This window comes from Pollicipes pollicipes, unplaced genomic scaffold (genome assembly GCF_011947565.3).
Source record: "Pollicipes pollicipes isolate AB1234 unplaced genomic scaffold, Ppol_2.1 Scaffold_2555;HRSCAF=2994_pilon_pilon_pilon, whole genome shotgun sequence".
Classification (NCBI taxonomy): domain Eukaryota; kingdom Metazoa; phylum Arthropoda; class Thecostraca; order Pollicipedomorpha; family Pollicipedidae; genus Pollicipes; species Pollicipes pollicipes.
In genome coordinates, this window is record NW_023596136.1 from 45,070,451 (window position 1) to 45,085,649 (window position 15,199).

The 15,199-nt window shown below is 54.6% G+C and overlaps 1 protein-coding gene across 4 annotated transcripts in view; it reads right to left on the reverse strand.

The window, feature by feature from the left end:
• The window catches only part of LOC119103330 (vascular endothelial growth factor receptor 1), a 42,737-nt gene extending 28,549 nt beyond the window's left edge, over window positions 1–14,188 (reverse strand). For 3 of the 4 annotated variants that reach the window (XM_037226840.1, XM_037226843.1, XM_037226832.1), the window contains exons 1-2: window positions 13,921–14,188; window positions 1,081–1,214 (exon numbers count right to left, since the gene is read on the reverse strand). In XM_037226840.1, the coding sequence (XP_037082735.1) occupies window positions 1,081–1,214; window positions 13,921–13,987 (201 nt within the window). In that variant the 5' untranslated portion in view covers window positions 13,988–14,188. The remainder of the gene's footprint in view (window positions 1–1,080; window positions 1,215–13,920) is intronic. The other variant, XM_037226852.1, reaches the window with a different exon arrangement.
• Between the last annotated feature and the right edge of the window lie 1,011 nt (window positions 14,189–15,199).

Here is a 15,199-nt window from a genome sequence, read left to right on the forward strand (position 1 = left end):
CGGCAACCGCCCCCCTCCCCGAAACCCATCAGCCGTTTCGGTGCTCTGTTCCAGCTGCGCTGCGTTCAGACCATCGTAGCAAATATCCTGTCACCGGCGCCTGGAGGCCGGTCGGTATTCCCCGCCCGTCACCCGCAGCGCATCCGTGTCCGCGACTGTTGCCGCGCGCTCTGCGGGAGGGCGGCGCTGTTTGGACAGGGCCGCCTGTCCCGCTGCCCGACCGTGTCGGGCCGAACACGAGCCGTCGGCCTGGTTGATCGGTGTCGGCAGACCCCGCCGGCCCCCTCCGCGATCGGTGTCTGCAGACCCCGCCGGCCCCTCGGCGACCGGTGTCGGCAGGCTCCGGCGGCCGGCCCGACCCTGTCCGACTCCATTCGCGGCGGCGGGTGCCCCAGCCGCGCGCGACGCGAGCGCGGTCAGTCTGCGCCGCGGCTCGGCTCAGCCGCGGGTCAGCACCGTGCCCCGTCGTGGGTCACCAGTCGGACGGTGCCATCACGAGACAGTGTCCTTCTCGCACAGCACAGAATCGGAGGAGTCGGGACAATGATTCGCCGACGAGTGCAAATGCGTCCAAAAAACAAACAAAAACCTTCGCGTGAGATGTTTAATACCGATCCTCCGGGTACGGGGCCAGCGAAGACTTTAAGATATGAACAAGATATACCAAGATGGATCGTGATATATGCTGCCAGCATCGTGCAGTCAAAGTCGGGGCTCGGGATCCAGAGTCAGATAGTCTGCCGCGCACAGGAAGTACCTTTGTATGAAAAAGTACGCTACACACGTTGTCGCTCACTCGTTTTCTGACCTGCCAGCGACTACAGAGGTCATCTTAGCGCTTAGGGGCCATGACGCGACCAGGGATGGAACCCGGGCCACCACGAGGCCGACACGGGGCGCTTTTTCACCAGCCGGCGGGCCATTACCACATTGCGTTTCGACACCTTCGTTGAACGCGGAGCGCCTGGCGCCCTGAACGGCTCTAATTGGGTCTCAACGGCCACAGACCTCTTTGAGCGTGCGCCCTGCGTAATATCCGAGCGGCGCGCGTCCGACCTGCCGGCCGTGACCTCGCCTCACCGTGGCCAGGGAGGTGGTGCTCCAGGTGACCGGACGGGTGCCGCGGCAGCGGACGGTCAGCGTCTCCCCCGGCTGCAGCACCGTCTGGTTGGCGGCCGGCTCCAGCAGCGGCGGTCGCGCCGCTTGATGTGACCCTGTGGGGCGTGGCGAGGTCAGCCGAGCAAGGTCGACGACACACGGCTCTCGCGCACCGGCGCCGCCCGTGCCCCGTGCGCGTGAATGGCCTCGTGATAAGGCGGGACGCGAGACCCTGATGTGGAGTTGACGCACAGGGGCACCAGGCGCCACGCCAGCCAGTGGCGCCTGGTGCTGGGGAGGAAAAAAATCCGAAACATCTGTTTAGGTCCGGCTAGCGGAATGTTATGTGCCCATCCGACTTACACAGAAAACTGTTGGTGTAATAGTACGCATGCTGATCATTTGCATTAGGCGGCCAACGATTTGCCGTGCGGCTTCTGATCCATCATCAGGAGTTATCAGTCCGAGCCGTTGCTCACGCAGGGCCCAGAACGCCATACCGTGAGGAAGCCGTGCCAACCCTCACCTGGCACAGTCCCACAGAGCAACAGAACGGTCACGACCCGCACGCGCGCCGTAGGTTCCATATGGTCGACGTCCGCCGCCACCCGCCTGAACGTGGGCGCATCTCCCAGGCCTCTCGACGCTGGCCGCACAGACTGACCGCACGGCGTCGCCCCCCCCCCCCCCCCCCCCCCCGCCGCCGCCCGGCGGATCCGGCCGATAAGGGCAGCCGGAGGTCCCGCCGGGCCAGCCGCCGGGGCGGCGGGGGCAGAGACGGATGTCCAGGCGCGTGGTGGGAGGCGTGCCGTGGCGGGGGGGGGGGGGGGGGTAGGAGGAAGCGGACTCCGGAATCATGCAGCCCTCGTGCGCTGTAAGCGGCGATAGACGCACAGGTGCCATGTGACTTTTTCGTCATCGGGCAAAAGTCATGCAATGTATAAGGGCACCAACCGAAGGCGCCGCGCGCTTTCTCGCTTCTATCTCGGCGCTCCTGGTTTCCTTCCGTCGGGATAACACATCCGCATCCGCATGCCGTCCAAGACCGTGTCTGACAGCTCAGCACGGTGCTGCGGGCCTAGGGGCAGCCGTGCACCGCACGATGGAGCAAACTAGGCCGTTCGAAAGCGTGCAGAGGCCCACCCAGTCACTGGCAGGCAGGCGTCACCACCGGTCATCGTATCGCACCCATGCCGCGCGATCGTAGCATATTCATTTAGTTCAGTGCCATCAGAGATTTAGAAGGGGTGCGTGTGATGTGGTAAACGGTTAAAAGACTGCGGCAATGCATCGAACAGCAAGGGTCGAGAGCAGAGTAACGTATATAAAATATCAAAATATGAAGATCGTGAGGCAATAGGATGACAATGGCCAAAGACGGCATATCACAAGGATCGCATGGATAGGGATAGTGAAGGAGCTAGTGGAAAAGATCTATGAAATAAAGATCTCATGGAATGAAAACTGAATACCGGATGCCAAAGCATTTTACGGGATGCGAATCGCACATCTTACGGCACCGGACCAGCAAACAGCGGCGCCCTCATCCCGCCAGTGGGAGAGCAGAGCTGTACGGATGCACGGCCGGTGGGCGGCGTCGGCCGGACCACGCGGCTGGGGCCTCAGTGAGTGTGACTCTGCCGGCCAGGACAGCCTTCAGCGTGGGTGGACCGCCCCCTGGTATGACCGAGCGGACCGCCGCTGGTCACAGCCGGCCGGCGGCGGTCTGCGGTCCGTGGGCGACGGCCAGGCGGCGCCCCCCCCCCCCCCCCCTCCCCCCGGACGACACCCGGCGTCACGGCCGCTGTCATCTCCCAACAGGGGCCGTGACGTCAGGACGCCAGCCCAGTCTTCCACAATGGCGGCGCTGGACGGAGGAGAGAACCAAACGCTTCCGGACGGAGCAAAAGGTCAAGTGGCATTCTAGGGCATGCGATTGGCAATACATGTGTGATGGCCAAAAGTCATTTCAGGTCCATTATTTCCTTGCATCTTTAAAAATTGTACATGGACAAAAAAGTGAATGGGGCTGTGTTCTCTCATTTGGAGATGTAACAACTCCTAATGCTAGGAAATGGGCCTGGAAAGCATTTCGTCAGTTCTGTGCAGGTAAGGAAACATGGATGGACATCATAGCCCTGAACGTGCTGGGGTGGATGTTCGTATTATTCCCTGCTGTTGGGTTTCCGCATGTAACTGATTATTTCACCTGCAAAGTATTCATGACAGCCATCCATCGACAGTCATGTGTTCTTGTGAATTTCTAGGATAAGACACGCACTGAATCGCACAAACCATTCCCCCCCTCCGCCTTCCACGCGGAAAAGTTCTCCCTGATATTGGGGATGGACAGATGGCACATGCATAGCTCCACTGAATCCGTCTCTGGTTTCTGGATGCGTTGAACGCCAACGGCGATCAGCAGAGCTGAGTGGTTTGCATTTGACGAGGGTTCACGTGCGACGCCATTATATTTGTTATACCTACATGGTCAGTGAGTTGACATTTCGCTGCTTTAATACCATACAAGAAGTATTAAATACGGTGTTTGGCTACTGCATACTTCAGAGACGCAACGATGACGAGATATTGGCATGAGCTCGGAATGTAGCTTGTCTGGTCATATGCCCCTCCCGCGTTGTAGTATTTTTCACGCGACATTACTTACCTTTGTATCACCTCGTTGGTTGTCCTTCCTTGGCCTCCCGAAATATATAAATGGAGTTTCATCGTTGAGAGCACGGAGACGAATGAGAGGCAGCAGTGCAGAAACATGACATTCACAAGCTCAGAGCCATGCCATTCACTTGCTTCATAAGGTCATGCGTGCGACAACTGGAAATGAAATTGAGAAATGCGAGCATATTTGCGTATATGACAGGAAAAAACCGTGCGTGCGAAGAAATTCACGCAAGAAGGTACAGTGTACGGATAAATGCGATGCAACGAATAGCGTGTTAGAAATGTGACACAAAACAATTGGGACGAAGCTCTGCGGATGCCAAATATCTTCGTATAAAGATTTTTATATGCACAACTGATAACGTAGGTTTGTGAACAAAGAAAGCCATACAAATAAATACTCAGCCCCAAGTGTTATTGGTCCCGCTGGTATGTACTGCGTTGATGTCAGCTGTCCGTTGCACCGAATAGTCCCCCCCCCCCCCCCAACACACACACAATAAGCAGATATAAATACGATGCTCCCTCGAGCAAACTGGTTGTTTTCACTGCGGTAAGTAGTTCCCCTGACATTGCCTTACCCGACATGGCCGGCCATAACATATTCCTCGATGACTCACATGTTATCAGTATGGGTTTAGCAGTGAGTCACGAAGCGTACACCCCTGCACCTGCGTCACGTAAGACCCGCATTGTCCGAGTCAACCGACGCGGGACAATAGACCGTCGCCGTTACGTGTTTGCCGGTGCCTCCACCCCCTCCTCCTCCCGGCGTCCCGCACGCTCGGCTGGATACGCCATCCCTCCCCGTTCTCGCAGGTTTCTTCCCCATTTTCCCCGCCCCGGGCACGGATTGCGATGGTGGTGAGTAACCGGTCGTGCGTTTGCCGGGGCAGCATGTCTCACCGCCTCACCGTCAAAGGACCCAGTAACGGACGGGACGGCGCCGAGCGCTGCCTCACAGGCGGAGTGACGGCCGAGCCGAGTCACGCAGACAAGCCGAGTCATGGCACACTCACTATGACTACCTGACACTCAGAGCGTCGAGCCGAGTTACGGCACACTCACTATGACTACCCTGACAGCCAAGTCACTGCACACTCACTATGACTACCCAGACACTCAGAATGTCGAGCCGAGTCACGGCACACTCACTATGACTACGGTGACACTTAGAGTGTCGAGCAGAGTCACGACACACTCACTATGACCACTCTGACACTGAGTGTCGAGCCGAGCCACGGCACACTCACCTTACTCACTATACACTCACTATGACTGCTCTGACACTCGGAGTGCGTGCTCGAATGGAGACAGATGTCGACAGAGTGAATTGGGCAGAACACTCTGAGCGTTTGGTAAGTGAACAAATCACGACGGGCTCCAGCCGCAGCGAGCGTTGTGAGCACTCCACTCACAGCCGGTGTTGTGTGGCACATTCACCACGTTCTACAGATATTGTCGATATGTATGATCTGTGCTTGGAAGCACATGATGAGATAAAATTATTAAGGCTGGCATTGAAATCAATGATATAAATATTTCGGCATACACGTAGAACTGGATGATCAATCAGCATCGCCTGCATACGGGTGTAGAGCCGCGCAGAGAACAACGACGAACAGACACGGCAGAGGCACGAAGTTCACTCACATGGCGAATGATTTTATTATCTTCCTCCTGGAATGTTTGACCACAATTGTTCGAGCCCAAGTGCGGGCGTTTTATCAGGGAGCATGAGTCAGCACTTCCAAGCCGCGGGGTCCATTTAGACGGTATCTCACCGTAATCCTTGACGTCACGCCCGGCCCACGCACTAGTGCCGGCCGAGCAGAGACCAGCGTTACCATTCAAGTACGCCCGCAGGTGGCTGGGTGTTGGAGACGACGCTAGAGCACACACGCACATACGCACGCACGCACGCACGCTCGTACACACGCACACACACACGCACGCACGTATGGACGTACGCACTACGCGTGTTTGCACGCATGCACGCACGTACGCATGTACGCAGTACGCATATACATTGTTAGGGGGCTGGAAGCACTTGCACCCACTCCTACCATCGGCTGCCCAAGCTGCCCTTCAGAAAGGACAAACCATCCCTAAACAAGCAGTGCCTTGTTTTATACTTGAGCTGCCCTACCAGCGGTCTGAGCGTCTGCTCAGGTCTGTAAGGGGGTGCCGGCATGCACAAATGTCTCGTGAAAATGTTTTGAACTCGCGTTGTTAAAAGCTGTTTCGTAACCCCGCATCACTGTAACGTCTTCGAACTGTGTAGGGTTGTGTGAAACGTTAATATAACCTTACGACTATCGCCAATCATGTATCACTAATGTCAAACAAAGGATTCAAAAACTTCAGCTAACGAAACAAACTAAACAAGTGGAAAAACCCTCCGGCCTTAAACAACTTGTGACCTAAAGAAAACACAGAGGGACAGGGCTGCGGAGAGACGGAGATAAACACTGACGGAGAGACGGAGACAGAGTGTAGAGAAACACAGAGGTAGAGGGACAGTGAGAAGCATTGATAAAGGACCTTGGTCACGTAACGGGCTGCGGTAGACTTCACTTCCCCAGCATCTTACTCCGCCCCCCCCCCCCCCCGCCTGAGTCACGTGGTTGCACCACCTGCCGCACAGTAGCGGTCTCTAACACGCGCACGCCCCAGAACATTCCCTACCGATGACCTTGCAGCCCGGGCTCTCGCCATTCGGGTCACGCCCCGGCCTCCGTGCGCCAAACAGGTCGGCCTGCTGAGGAAACCCGCCTAAGCTCGGCGCCAGCGTGTCGGCGGGGTCAGACTGGGTCCGCACCTGGCGCCACGCCGTGATTCAGTGGCGGTGAGTCTACGGCCGGCACTCTTCTGCCCGCGCCGCACTGGACGCCGCCGGCTCAACAGACTAATGACGTGGACGGGCGGCAGAGCGAAAACAGGACTGCGGAAGGATGATAGGAGGACGCCACGAGAGCACGAGGATGTCGGGATGACAATGAAGACGGGGTGACACGGCGGGAGAGGTGACGACGGTCGCAGTTGCGACACCGGCGCAGTTTATTTGATATATATATATATATATATATATATATATATATATATATATATATAGCACGCTGAGCAGCTAGGTGCGCAGGCAGTACAACATCTTCCCGTGGAAACTCACATTCGTTAGTTTTGTAGACGTGGAGACGCTATGACTTGTTCCGGTACCATGCAAAAAACTTAATTCGCATGGATGGAAATTCCCCAGTTCAATGCAGGCCGTCCGAGTGCGTAGATGCGCCTAATGCAATAAGAATGCGGAAGTTAGCTATGAATGGAGGCCATCTGCCATGAATGTGCACGAATTTCGGATACATTCTCAATCAGTTTAGCTTTAATGAAGCCCTAATACAGGCCACATGCGCCGGTTCCATGGGATTGTGCAGCGGATGAGGAGCTGCTGCGAGCACAGCAGGTATGGCGGGGCGCTGTCTCTATCGCTCTGGCAACTCATTGCTCTGATTCACTGTTCATCGACGACCTCGCCGCAGAGTAGCAAATGGCACCTGCCTGGCACGAACTAATCTCGCCTCCGTTTGCCTCATCACGGTTTTCACGCAAGACGGAGAATGACGGGGCAATTTTCGGGGGTTTATGGCCGAATTCGGGGAAGAGGGAGATAAAAGGTTCCGATTTATCGGGTATGACCGGCGACAAAAATAGGCAACAGACACAGACAATTTTGCAAGCTAATTGGTGACAGAATTGTGAAAATGGAAACAAATGACAACAGATCAAACCACATTACGGCAGGCCATCCCAGTTAGACGAAACTCAAAGCCTAGTATAAGTTTACACTCGCTAACGCTTGCAACGTGAGCTTGTGTAAAGCACATGTCGAAACATTGATGTTTCGCTGCGTGAGCAGGCTGACCCACAAAATGATGGCAAACTTAGACGCATTAATCAGGATAGTTTTTAGCAGGTGACAGAAATATACTGCAAACTATACTAATCAGTGCTCATGTCACAGATTAACGGCAACAGTGCCTTTTCAATGTTCCTCAGATCAGCGTTTTTCACACATTTTTCAGCAAAGATTCACGCCACCTACTAAACGGTAGAAAATACCACAAAATTAGGCTTAGTACTAGTCGTAAGAGTCGTGGCTGGCCACAGAATTTTGCGACGAACGTGATCAGTCTGCTAGGCGGCGTTTAAAGGAGTCGTGCTATTTGGGACAGATGGGCTTGAATGCCCGCCACATGGTAATGCATCGGGTTCAGTGCAAGGCTGTGTGATGCCGTTGGTTATGTTCGTGTCGTGAGGAGCTGACTGGCCTGAATAATGTAGCCAATCGTCAGTTTCTTTAAGGCTCTGTGCGTCTCTTCTAAGGATCTACCATGGAGAACGTCCCTGGCAACAGCGTCCGATCTAGGAGGCTTGTTGTTTGTGTATACCCTAATTGTAGCCTCAGAGGTAAGTAGAGTACGTTGGAGCGACACGTATCAAGGATTATCCGGGGTTTTCTGCTGCTGAGAGGAACAGGTGCTTTGGGGTATGAGGCCGAGTAGGTTGGTGGTGGCGCGGGTTTCTCACATTATCCGTCGCACGTCAGATGTAGCGTTCTAACCGGCAGACAGTTGTGAGATAAAACTGTTTTATCGTCATTTTGTTGTAAACAGAGCTAAATTAAGGTGCTAAAGGTGTCCAAAAGTCCCTTTTGCATCTGGTGATGCCCGTATTGCATGGGTATCGCATTAACTTCCATTCATTGGAGCCATAAAAACAATCGGCAGACACGATATCAGACTACCGCATGCGTTCAGCATGGGTTTGGTCATTTTGTCGCATTGTAAACTGGCTGCCTCCAGTGCTCCTGTTGGCTTGAAACACCGCCTGGTCTGTGAAGAATGAAGTACTTCGTCTGCCTGCCGGACTCACAGCTGTTTTTTGTTGTTGTCAAGACATGCCTCAGCCGTGGCGTTGCCAGTAACAAATGATCAACAACTGCAACAATAGCCCATCGATCACAAATGGATTGTACATCGCGTGAGGGATACATGAATGTAGGAGGAAAAACCTTGTCTTGCCAAGCAGCGACAGGATTCTCTCACGGAATTATGCCCATAGAAAAAAACTTTTGACTTAGATATGGGCCGTGTTAGATCTGTCGTCAGCAGGTCCGTCAGCACCAATCATGGCCCAATCTTCTGCCTTAAAGTGACGTGGTTTGTGGCGTTACGCGCTGGCTGCCGCTGCTGCCATAATTTTTTATGTCAGCCCGTCAGCAGAAAAATAAAGCGCTGCCAGATGAAATAAATCGCTCTGACCAGGACGTGCGACTTTGATTTAGCTCTTGAGCTCGCGAGTGCGTCAGGTGGGTGGCACTTGTCCCCAACTTTCGGGAATACGGCGTAGGATAGAAAAGAAGGGACTTGGACTACCTGATGCGAGTGTAGCCATGGGAACGTGAGTGACGGTGCTGATATGGTGAGTGGTTGCTTTGCCTGTAAATCAATAGCGTTGGAGCAATCGTAAGATATAGAGGGCAGGAAAAAACGCCTTGAATCTCGGAGATGGGCTTTGTCAGTGGAAGTAGCAGTGAAAGAAAGCCTTTCCTACACATGTGAAGTCAACATTAAAAATGAGGAAGGAAGAAATTGAAATGAGATGGACATGAAAAGAGACGCATGGATGATGATAGATGAATATCATCAACAATACATAGATGACAAACTTCCATGCACCACGTTCTAGGCAGTGCCTAAGACCTGAAGTTAAGTTAAGAGGCAAATGAAAAAGGGAAGGTAAAATTGCACGCCTGCCGTCACGAATTCCAGCTGGCAATCGTGCTGACGACAGGTCGAACGCAGTCATGCAGAAAATTGCCCCACGCTGATTTCTATGGCAGGTAGATGTTTACTTTTGTCAGCACTTTTCTCTTCCTTTACGCTGCAAAAATTGTCGACGTTTTGTCCGTAACACGACTCGGTGTGAGTCGTGTCACGGACAAAATGAACCACGAGGTACGTTCATTATGGAAACGTGTTTGTTCACTGCGTTACGGCGGCAGGCAAAGCGAAAAACTGACAATATTTCCGATGTTTGATATTTGTAAAGGTTGAAAACGTATGACTCTTTTTCAGAAGCTTACATGAAATCAGTGTATTTCACTTTTGCATGTAAACAAAACAAATCCGACTTTTTCATGGACACAGTTTTTTCTTCAAAATTCTTGGATATTACATACATCCCATGAGGTACGCGAGCCACCCCTCTGCGTCAGCCTTCACGCCAGCGAGACAACAGAGTGGTGTGGCACGGCACCGCCCCACTCTGCTATGGAGACAACAAAGCGGTGGATACCACTGCAGAGCAGCACGACACCGCCCCGCTCTGATATGGAGACAACAGAGCGGTGGATACCACTGCAGCGGTGTGGCACGACATCGCACCGCTCTGCCATGGAGACGGCACTGAGGACACCCGCGGCACGACGCTGCGCAGCTCTGCCATCGCGTCCCCAAACAGGCCAAGCCTGCACTGCCGTCTCCGGACAGCCAGGAAACAGGCCTTATCTCGAGCCGACAGACAGACTATGCAGCCGTCAAATGTGGCAATGACGCGTACACTGTATAACGCAGGAGCAGCACAGGACGAGGGGGGGGGAGGGGGAGCTCCCCACAAGCGCATTTTTTTCATGTTTTACCAATAGAAGGCTCTTGACAGAAAGTTGAAAACCCGCGCTGTGTGTTCTCACCGAGCTCGGCTCACTCCCCCGCCCCGCAAGAAAGTTCCAGGTGCGCCACTGCAGCAGAATGCGTAGACGCGCGGCACGACTCGTGTGTGGCGAAAAATGTCTCAACGCTCTGCTCCCAGGGGCGGATCATTGCTGACTGAGCTGGCCGCTATCACGCCCGCACACCAGCACTGCATCACGACGGAATGATTTCGCGCTGAATTATGCCTAGCGCGTGCCGTCAAACTTGGCCTGCCGCTGTGCTGGCAGTATGCACCAATGCGACACTGTGACGTTCAAGCCGTCAAGCTTGGCATACCGCTGTACTGACAGTATGCACCAATGCGACACTGTGGCGTTCTAGATTCTATCTAGCATCTAGATTTATGGCTTGACGTAGCGTGGAAATCACCAATCTGTGAATTTTGATTCGAGAGCACTTGACTGTGTTTTCCGGGTGGTTTGATAAGCTTGCTACCTCGCCTGGAGGGAGCTCCGACTGGTCAGTTCCTCGTCATTCCACACAGGTTCAGATTTCGTGTCAGCTGGCATGCGACAGCCACCAGGTGCGTGACTCAGAGCGCTCCCACGAGGAGGAATGTGGCACGCTCTAATCGGGGGTCAGTAGGGGGGGGGGGGGCGGTCAGAGACCAGGGGCATTGTCTGACGGTGCGGCATGGTATCCAAGGTTCTTTCTTTACGCAGCGCATCTGTCTTGATCGAAGACTGAGCAACACCCAGATAAGGAAACAAACACGAACGTCTGCATGCAAAACATGATGCACAAATAATGGGAGGAGGGGAGACGCATTCTGACCACACCTGTGCCTGAACATGGCAGCAGACCTCCCGGTAAGTTGGTGACAAGGAAGGATTATGTGCGTTTCGTCAAATCATTATTGTTTCGTTTCGTTTCGTAGGAAACACACCGAGAAAGTTATCGTGGTACAGTTCACCCGCATGATAAATAGCTCTTGTGATACAGTCGAACAGGCGCGATTTGTGCTTTTAAAACAAGGAGGCTAGCGACGAAAAGTTCAGCACGAACGTTCACAATGACTCACGTGTCAAGCACGGTGATTACAAGCGAGACACCGCCCGAGTTAGTCCGACTTGATTAAATTTTCGACTCGACCGACCCGCCCCATACCGGCCGCCAAGCGCTCTAAAAGTTCATAACTTTGCAGCAAGTGACTGCATACTCATGGAGTTTACAGGAACATGAAGCTCAGGTTCATAAAAGTTTTGCTGTAGATATTATCTGGCATTGACATGTAAACTGGTTGACCGAAGTGACTTTTCCTGCAACATGACATCACCCAAAATCCACCTATCCCACTCCATTCCCTTCCAACATTCGATTAACACGGAACAAGTAAAATTTCATAATTGTAACAACAAAAAACTGAATACAGAATTGGGTCCAGATCTGCTCAGCGCCACAACGAAATGATGCTAGCATGTTCTGACGACGGAAAACGGATGATTATGCGGCAAATGCGTGGTTAAGTGCATGCAGCCGGTCAAACGGTTCGAGCACAAGCGGCGGGTCCGCCCGTTGGGGGGCGTTGTTGAGAATTGATATGTCAAATTTGAGAATTGATATGTCAAATTTGAGAATTGATATGTCAAATTTGAGAATTGATATGTCAAATCTCAGCAGCCGGGGCAGGTGGAGACCTAAACCATCGCATTACGGGCCAATGTCCAACCGCAGCCCAACAGCGGGTCTCAAAACTGCATGACCCGTAAATGGGACGGTAATCGAACGACATCACCCCTTTCGAAACCGATCTTGAGTACAAGACGCTGCGGCCTTAATTGAGAGCGATCGGGCCATGCGAATCACGCTGGAGTGTAACCATCTTTCTTCTGTCGTTCATGCACCCCGAAAATGGCGTCTCGCTGTGTTTCGGTCATGCTGAAAAAAGTAACTCACTGTAAGTTCATCGGTTTCGTCGGCTATGATTAATCCTGATCAGACTTAAAACGGGTCGTTTTCGAGTTATTTTAATCGCACATTTGTGCGCGAATTTTGCATCAGTAGACCTTGTATCGGTCATCAGTCCCTTTCAAATTCTCGCGAACATACTTTGAGAATTATTGGCCAAACGTTTTGGTATCGGCTGCCGGATGCGTCTGGTTCATTAGCTTGTTTTTAACATCATCCGCACGCAAACTGACAGCCCTCACACCACACGCGGTCTCATCCGTGCTGCGCCGCTCAAGGCGACGTACTGGTATTTATCAGTCCATGAGTGCAAGACTGAACAGACCACATGGTATTCCCAGCGGGTTCCTTGCATCAGTTCCTTCTGTAAGATGACGCCATACATAGGATACTTTGACACGCTCCGAGTGTATGTTAGCTAATATGGTAGTCGCCCGTAGAGCGGCCCAAGCAAGCGTGCCACTTTGGCGCGTTGCACATTCCGGGCATGCTTCGTCCGTGCAATTGTGCGTAGCATTAAGGAGAGTAGAGCACCGTGCCAGCCCAGTAACTCGCTGCACCACGAGCCCACCGTCACCAGCCATCTGCACACCCCGGACACTTGACGTCCGCTCGGCACTTCGGCGAAGCCAGGCCTGTTTACCACACGTGCTTCTGCCTTATCGCCGCGCGCTGCAGACCACGACGAGACGACAGTGCGGAGTCCGATTCCACCATCGGCTAAGTTCCCGGACGTTCTCGGCTTGCCTGCTCCCTCATCGGAAAGGGAGAGCGGGCCGCCAGCCACCACGTGCGACGGTTGCGGCGCGTGTAAGCCCCCGTGCGCGGTACGGATGGGCCGGGCGGTCGGCGCGCAAGGTCACGCAGCACCCCGCGCCGACCCCTCCCCTCCACCTTGCCGCGCAGGGGCCGCGCAGTACGCCACGGCACGCGCCAATAGGTGGGCCCAAGCACGCCATCGGCCGGGCGTGTCGCGGCTGCGTCGGGTAGAATCTGGTCAGGTCTAATGGGAGTGCGGGATGTGGGGCGGCGCAATGCGCGGATAGTTCGGCTGGAGCCGGGAGCTCGAGGAGGCGGCTGAGGCTGAAAGCGCTTGGTCTGCTGTCATGGTCGGCGACCCAGGCTTCCGTATCATACCGTAAAGGATAGTCCTGTTCACCTATATGCCTGAGCTGTGCTGAACGCATAGCTCAACCCGAGGGTTCATTTCTTTTCGTGTCCGTGGTGACTGTTGGCCACATCTAAGCCCGACAGCAGCCACGGAGCAAGACTAAACACCTGCCAAAATATAGCGTCGCACGCACGCTACAGGGCGCTCTAAAGCCGGACAGCTTTGCGTGCCCGGTAATTGATATTCCCATATTCCGAATTAGCTGACGTAAGGCGACAGCAGACAGCAAAATACAGGGCACCAACGTAACAGCGAAAGTGTCCGCGCCAGCGTGGGAGCGAGACTCACCCAGTTCCCACGTCCAGAGGCATACCGCGGCGGCCAGCAGCCGTCCAGCTCCGCCCCTCCACACCATCCCGGCTGCGGGTCGGGCCGCCGCCGCCCGCTCACTCTGCACCGCCGCGCGAGCGCGTCCTTCGCACAGCGGTCCACCCGCGGCACCTCTTCCGCTCGCTCGTCCCCGGCTCCTGTGCACCCGCCCCCGTCGTGCGTCCGGCCGTCCCTGCGCCGTGGCCTCACACGCCTCTGCCTGTCACCGTGGCACCGCCGCGCGCCCCCCACCCGCGCGCCGCGAGCTTCGACGAGTACTGTCGAGACTGCCGAGTGGCCGCGCCTGACTCACGGCGGCGCAGATAGTGCCCTATGACGTCACTGTGCCGCCGCCGAGGCCGGCGCGGCGGGATGGTGCGGTGCAGAGAGACGGGCGGCCGGCGGAGTGAGGACGGGGACGTGTCCGCTCCGCACCTGGCGGCGGCCACCGTCTGGGACATGGCGAGGATGGGAGGAGGGAGTGTGCCTCCGGCCGGTCGCGCCGTCGGCGACCTGTCCGAACTGACGACCGGACCTGATGACGTCACCGGATAACTGCTGTTACAGCGCGTCAAGAACACGCAGTCTGGTGTACGCACGCCCCGTAATTGCATGGGTGGGTGCGTGCGTCCAGCACAGGTGCGTGGCTGAGCAGGCTCAGGCTATAGCTCAGCCGTGCTCCGCTCACCAGGGCAGACAACACGCTCATCGCTGGAAGAGCAAACAATCTCCGGCGTTCTGTTTTTTGGGAGTATCTTAGCAAGGAATACGTTGTTGGTTGAATGACACCCGTGCGATGTCTCCACGGCGTTCGAGATGTTAAATGAATTCTTACCTCGGACTCCACGCTACGTGTTGTTGGTACTGGTCTCCTCGGGTGCTGCTACCGATCCTCGACCATTGTACAGGAAGATGGCAGATTGGACGTTGGCAACAGCAGCATATCTTAGATGATGGCACGTGCCAAAGGAATTCGATTTGCTGAGGATATTGCTACAGGGTAGACTGTTAACGCTAGCCTCATCCATTCCGGTTGTGTGCAGTTGACTATTCAACATATTGATGATCATTAAGCCGGACTCGCCTTACGCCTCCCGTCCCAGAGCTGAAAAGCAATGCCAGTGTATACGCTGATGACCGGGAGCGGCATGCCCATCAGTTTGGGCCGCGATGCAGCCAGTTCGGGCTGAAAAGGTTGACGCGCCTCAGCACTATCGGCCGCCACAGACAGCCCCTCTCCAACCAACCAGGAGAAAAG